Source organism: Lolium rigidum, chromosome 3, assembly GCF_022539505.1.
Source record: "Lolium rigidum isolate FL_2022 chromosome 3, APGP_CSIRO_Lrig_0.1, whole genome shotgun sequence".
In the NCBI taxonomy this organism is placed as follows: Eukaryota; Viridiplantae; Streptophyta; class Magnoliopsida; order Poales; family Poaceae; genus Lolium; species Lolium rigidum.
In genome coordinates, this window is record NC_061510.1 from 17482352 (window position 1) to 17489339 (window position 6988).

Below are 6988 nucleotides of genomic sequence, written 5' to 3' on the forward strand. Positions count from 1 at the left end.
AAAGATATAAATTCTGATGACGGAAACAGAATGGCCTTTCCAATTGTCCATATCCGTGGACGCGGCTATTCGAATAGTTCTACACTCGCAGAGGTCGCACACTTGTGCCACAACATTTGATTACATCCGTCGTGGATAAAACCCCGAATAATCGTAACTCAGTACGCGGATCATCAACCGTTAACCTTTCACTTACACACCCTAGTATAGGCACCTCTCCCCATGAGCTTGGCCTCCCGGTGAAAACCAATCTGTTAACCCGGAACCGCACGAGGCTTGGCCGTACAATTCACCTTTAATTCACATCATTTCTCAACAACGGAGGCAGCCTCAAGCATAACCCCTATGATGTGTGTTCAGAGGGAACCCATACTAAGACACATAAATTTCCAGCTAAGCCCTACCCATAATCAGGTATTGTGGGGGTACTCAAAAATTGGAATGGTATCGCATCCAATCAATCATCAGTTTTTAGCCAAAGTCACCAAGTCAACTTTAGTGTCATATTCACCTTCAAAAAAACTTTCAATGGAAATGACTAATCATTCCAAGGTTTCCAACCATCATTATTTCATCAACACCTGTTCCCATCTAGAGTAGTCATCTTAAATTTAGCACTAGCCACTATGTGTGAGGGGTGCTAAGTAATTGCTTTGCTTCTAGGCTAAGTTTGATACTCTTGTACTAACTCCATACTAATCTAGTAAAAATAAAACACAAGTACCTTGATAAAACAAAAGTAAATAAAACTTGTAAAGTAAAACTGGGAAATAGGATCAGGAGCATAAAGTAAATGGGGTAATGCCTTGCTCATGGTGAGCTTTGCACTTTGCCGAGTATTATCTTGCCTTGGTTGGGAAACTGGTCAAGGTGGTCTTCTTCTTCTTGGAAGTAGACCTCCTCCTCCTCCTGGTACTCCTCGGTACTAGCGTCTAAAATACGAATACGGGGTACACAATCATCACACCAAACTAATCTACTAAACTATGCACAAACATGGTTCACACACTTAAACTAGCATCTCATTTGACTATTAAGTTGGTGGATGTGTTTTTCTTATTATTTAAGAAAAATAAATTCCTCTCATACTAAACTTAAATGTTACTTTGAATTATTCAAAGAAATAATTTCCTCTCATTATCTCATTAAGATTTAATTTCTCTCATGCATAATATGTGACCTAGGTTGACCCAAGTCAACCTCTTCACACTTATCATTTTGAGAAAAATGATTTAAATGAGGTGAGCACCTCATACAATTTAATTCTAGCATAACAAAGATTTAATATCACCAACAATTCCTATGGGACCTATAAAACCAGAGTCTCCACTTCACTTGGAATTGGTGGTGACAAGAATTAAATGAGGGACATCTCCCACATAAGATTTCTTAATAGTTTTGGACAATATCTTTGACTAGAAAATAGCCATAAGGCATTTAAATCAACTAAACCATGATCATTCAAAGTAAGCATGGCATATTTTTGTAGAAACAATTAGTATAAGTGAAAAGTGAAAAATTGGGGGTGGAATTAACTGAAAAGCATTTATGGTTGATTTTTAAGAATTATTACAAGGCAGAAAAGTCCCTGCCTTGTTTATTTTGTCACTTTAATTCTACAAACGATCTAGGGTTCTATCCAGTGGCATTTTGTAGATAAATTCCTAAGGTTTCCAAAAATATAAAGTTTGCAAAATTTGGCTGAGTAGATTTGTCACAATCGAATTTCAAAGTTTGCATCAGATTGTATATTTCATCTAATTTCCAAATTCGAATTCAAACGGTGGGCTTCGCGCGGGAAAGAACTTGGGCTGCGGAGAGAAAAAGAGTTGGGCCGGCCCACTTCGCGTCCAGCGCGAGCAGGCCGTCCGACGGCGGGTCCCACGCGTCAGCGGGAGTTACTCACCGAACCGGTACGGGGAAGGAGAGGCGTTGGATCAGGCGATGATCTAACGGCCGAGGGTTGTCGTCGTCGACGGCGAGAAGCAGTGGCGAGCGCGGCGGCAGCAGGGGGTCGGAGGGGTCGTCGGAGCTCCGGCGAGCGTCTGGAGGGTGCGCCGCGACGTTGTCGACGATGGTGAAGCGCCTGGAAGCAGCGGCGCGTCCTGGGGCGGCCTCCTTCTCCGGCGAGCTTCGGCTACGGGCGGCGGCAGCGAGCTAGCAATTGCGGCGGTGCGGTGGCTAATAGATGAAATTGGGGCGGCGAGGAGAACTGTGGTGAGGCGGGGAAGAGATTGGCGTGCTCAGTTTGGGGCGCGGAGTGCTCCTTTTATAGCGGCGAGAGGTGGCAGGGGGGCGGAGCTGGGTTCGCCATGGTCGCCGTCGGTCCAGGGCTGCGAAGAGCCAAGGCGTGGGCGCGTACGGTAGCTGGTGCTCTGGCGAGGATGACGCGCGTGACGGTGAGGAAAAAGAGGCACTACAGCGGCGGCGATCGTGATGGAAGCTTGCAGGTCATGGCGGGAGGGCGTGGATGCTTACGTCGGCTGCGGCGTTCCCGCGGGCCAGGGGCCATGTCCAGGCGTTGCAGACGGTCGTCGTGCGTCGACTGGCGGTGAGCGTGATGGCGGAGGTGATGCGAGGACGCGGGGCGTCGTCACGCTCTGGGCGTCCAGGGTGAGCGCCATGCGCGCTCTGGCGCGGCATGGGCGAGTCCTGGGCGCGTCTGGGCGCTCGCGTTCCGACGCGTGTGTGCTCGGTCTCGGTCAAGGGAGGGCACGAGCTCGTCCAGGGTGGTGAGAGGGAGCCAGTGGGCATGGTGGTGCAAGCTAGAAGCGACGGGTGAGGGAGATGGCACGGTGAGGCCATGCCATGCCACGGCATGGCATGTTTGAGTTGATTTAATCAAACCCTGGCCAATGCAAGTGGTGGTGATGGTGTAGTGAGGTGAAAGGGAGACTCCAGGGTGCAGAGAGGGCAAGGTTGGACCAAGTCCAAGTAGAAAATGAGGTATGGGCTCAAAAATTTACCCTGCCTGCAATGTGTTCGACAGAATGCCCGCAAGAAAAATATTTTTGAATTTTGAAATTCTTTTTGGTGGGTTGAAATCATATATTAGAGGGAGCATTTTGGTGGTGGTGGTGGTTAAAATGGAGTTGGGATGCAAAATCACATTTTGCATAAGATCTTGATTATGTGAAAAAGTTCCAACTTTGCTTGCTTCCCATTTGAAATTGGTGATGAATTTGGGGTGGTGGTTTTGGGCAAAGTTGTAGTGCTTGATGTTGTCTTGGATGAGGTGAAAAGAGTTGACAAAGTTTAGAAGTGGAAAGAAGAAAACCAGGGGCTCAAAGTGGTCATCAGACTAAAAATGGCACAAGTGACCATATTGCATGTGACTTGGAATTTGAGTTTGATTTTGGTTTGAATTGAGTTGGCTTGATTCCAAAGGTGTTAATAAGTGTGTAGTAACCATTTACCAGTAATGGTGCAAACCAAATTGGCCTAGATTAAGTATTTGCAAAAATTGGCATAGGCCTTATGTGAGAGTGAAATGGATTTTTGGGATTTCTTTTATCTTCCAATTTTAATTGGCTAAGGGTGATCAAGTGATCATTGCTAGGGTTTTAGAGTGAGAGAGAACACATAAGCAACATCATGGCAATTGCACACTCAAAATAATTAATAAGGTGATCTATATGCATAAACCTATATGATGAGAAAAAGTTTTTGTTAACCCTAATTTTTGGATTCTTGAATTCTCTCTTGTTCATTTTATTGAAACTTGGGATGTTACAGTCATCCTCTCTGAAGGATAAATGTTTCTTTTCTTTGATTTTTTTGACCCCCTGCTTTTTGGCTACTTACTTTTTCTTTCGATCCCGTGCCTCCTTGGAAACGTTGAGACCGCTCCTGTAAAATGGGTCCCACATATCAGCCTCTATGAACAATAAACCTATCTTTTCTTGGAGTTATTTCTGACCCCTAATTTCTGGCTATTTGCCTTTTTCATTCGATCCCCTGTCGTCTTTGAAACGTAGAGGATGCTGCTGGCTCATGGGTCCCACATGTCAGCCTCTATGAAAAATAAACCTTTCTTTTGTTGGATTTATTTTTGACCCCTAATTCTGGCTATTTTCCTTTTTTCCTTTGATCCCCTGCCGCCTTTGAAACGATGAGGACGCTGTTGGCAGGTCGGTCCCACATATCATCCTCTTTGAAGAATAAAAGTTTCCTTTGTTGGATTTATTTTTGACACCTAATTTCTGGCTATTTGCCATTTTCTTTCGATCCCTGCCACCTTTGAAATGTTGAGGCCGCTGCTGCAAAATGGGTCCCACATGTCAGCCTCTCCGTTCAATAAACGTTTCCTGTCTCGGATTTATTTTTGACCCCTGATTTCTGGCTTTGATTTTTCTTTCGATCTCCTGCCGCCTTTGAAACGTTGAGGACGCTGCTGGCTCATGGGTCCATCATGCCATCCTCTCTGAATGAAAAACCTTTCATTTCTTGGATTTTTTTCACCCGTGATTTCTGGCTACTTGGTTTTTTCTTTGGATTCCCTGCCGTCTTGTTAACGTTGAGGACGCTGCTGCATAATGAGTCCCACATGTCATCCTCTCTGAACGATAATTGTCTCCTTTCTTGGATTTTTTCCACTGCTGGCTGATGGGTCTCAGATGTCAGCCTCTATGTACAAGAAACATGTGATATCTCGATTATGTTTTAACCCAAAATATTGTGGATACTTGCCTTTTTCCGGTCCCTTACATTTGAATTTACCTTTTAAACTTTGAGGGACGTTGTCGGCTTATGGGTCCCACATGTCAGCCTCAATATACTACAAGACAGGTGTAATATCTCGATTATTTTTTACCGGTGATATTGCCGAATAATTGCTTTTTTTATCCTTCCGTTTGATTTTACCTTTTAAACTTTAAGGGACGACGCTGGCTGATGGGCCCCTGATGTCAGCCTCTCTGTACAAGAAACTTGAGATATCTTGAAATTTTTACCCATGATATTGCGGGATACTACTTGCCATTTTTCTCAATTCCTTCTGTTCGACTTTACCTTTAAATGCCGAGGAACGCTGTTGGCTGATGGGTCCCTGATGTCAGCCTCCTTGTACAAGAAACTTATGATATCTTCGAAAAAAATTTACCCGTTATATTAGGACTACTTGCCTGCAACAACAATGTGCTGAAAGTTTCTGCTAAACATCTTCTTTAATACAACATCTTCGGATATATTTGGTTCAAAACGCTGCACTTGTTCACGACAGGTTTATCTGTATTATTTTTGCAGACTAATAAAAGCTCTTTCGCTAAAAGATCTTGCAAATTGATAGAATAAATCATGGAATTATTAGGATTTGTTTTAAATTTAAAATCCACTTTATGAATTTTTAAAAATACCGTGCTCCATGTTGGTATGTAGCGATCAAGGATTTTCATATTGGGCATGAGCAGTTTCAAAAATTGCAACCCAAGAGTTCAAAAGAAATAAGAACAACTTTTATGTAGAATCTCCGTGTTTTTTTACCAATCATATGATCTGTGTTTCATTCGAAAAGGGCCGAAATCGCATGAGTAGAAAGGCCCATTTGTAGTTATTGGGCTTCGATCGTCGGAGTAAGTAGGCCAATAGCAACTACCATGTAGATGGCCGTTGGCAACCCAAAAGTGAAATATTGGGCCCAACAGGGGAAGGCTGAACAGTACTTTTTTCTATTGGGAAGGTGGTACGTGGCGTTATCCTGCCAAAAAAAAGATGGAAAATGGGTTACTGAAATTTGCCCATCTGCGCCTAATATCGCCGCCGTGGCTCCGTTTCCGCCGCCGCCGCCATGCCTCGTCTCGCATCGAGCTCGCGGTACGGCCGCGTCTCGAGCACGGGGTACCGCGGCGTCTGCACGCGCCCCAAAGGTACGTATTACGCGGAGATACGTGACGGCGACGAGCGCAACAGCCTTGGCACCTACGAGACCGCGCACGAGGCCGCGCGCGCGTACGACGCCGTGGCGTGGCGGCTCGGGCGCCCGCGATCGTCGATGAATTTCCACGACGTGTGGACACGCCAGCAGGCCGAGGATCTCGCGCCGCCACCGTACATCGTCAGACAGGAGGAACAGCGCCGCCGCCGTGAGACGGAGCGCCGTCTGCGCATCGCCGAGCGAGACGAACGCGCGGCGCACGAGTGGGCGGCCCGCTTCCCCGAGGACGTCGCCGCCGAGAACGAGCACTTCCGCAGACGGAGGGTGGAGAAGGCGATGAGGCGGGCTGCGAAGAAGGAGGACCGCGCACAACGGAGGGCGGAGAAGGCGATGAAGTGGGCCTTCATCGAAGCGCTGCTCGCCGGGCCGACCACCATTGGCGACGACGACCCCCGTTGGCTTGACCTCTTCTAGTCAGATCCGGTGTCGGGCACGACACCGGACTCGTCGGATGTCGAGTTTTAGTTTAGTTTTATCGCACTACTTTGTAAAAATATGAACTGTTTATCAAGCTAATTTTATCCTATTTTATGTCTATTTCTAGTCTTTGTTTGATCTTCTGTTTCACTGCACTCTATTTTTCATTATATTCTATATTTGGCGCTGCATTATAGCGCCTCTGAAAATACGTTGTTTCAGCCCTGCATTTTACCGCCGCAGTTTGCAGCTTCCGGTGAAGCTATTTCCGGCTCCATGCGCAGCATCAACCTAGAGCGCCAAAATATAGAGTCACTGCTGGAGTTGCTCTAATATGTTTGTCAGCAGGAGCTTACCTAATTAGTGAAAAATAAGTTCAACGTGGGATTCGAACAAAAGATCTTCATGTTTTTTTTCCAAGCGATCTAACAAGGGGTCGAATTTCATTACCAGAGAGATAACGAAACCATGTTCAAGCTATTACAACTACCAACAGTAAAAGGAAATGCTGCTCCTAATGCTAGCGTCTGAAAAATAGCTAAGCAGAATTAACAGAAGTCAGACTTATTACAGGAAACTAAACGGGGGAGATGACATCCAAACATATGCAAACAATCTCCCAACGAGACCAGGCCACAA

At 45.7% G+C, this 6988-nt stretch overlaps 1 protein-coding gene across 1 annotated transcript; it reads left to right on the forward strand.

Moving 5' to 3' along the window:
• Positions 1–5785: 5785 nt before the first annotated feature.
• On the forward strand, positions 5786–6346 carry LOC124694430 (ethylene-responsive transcription factor 13-like). The gene has a single exon (XM_047227413.1). It carries the CDS (start codon positions 5786–5788, stop codon positions 6344–6346), a length of 561 nt encoding a protein of 186 aa, XP_047083369.1.
• The last annotated feature ends 642 nt before the right edge of the window (positions 6347–6988 follow it).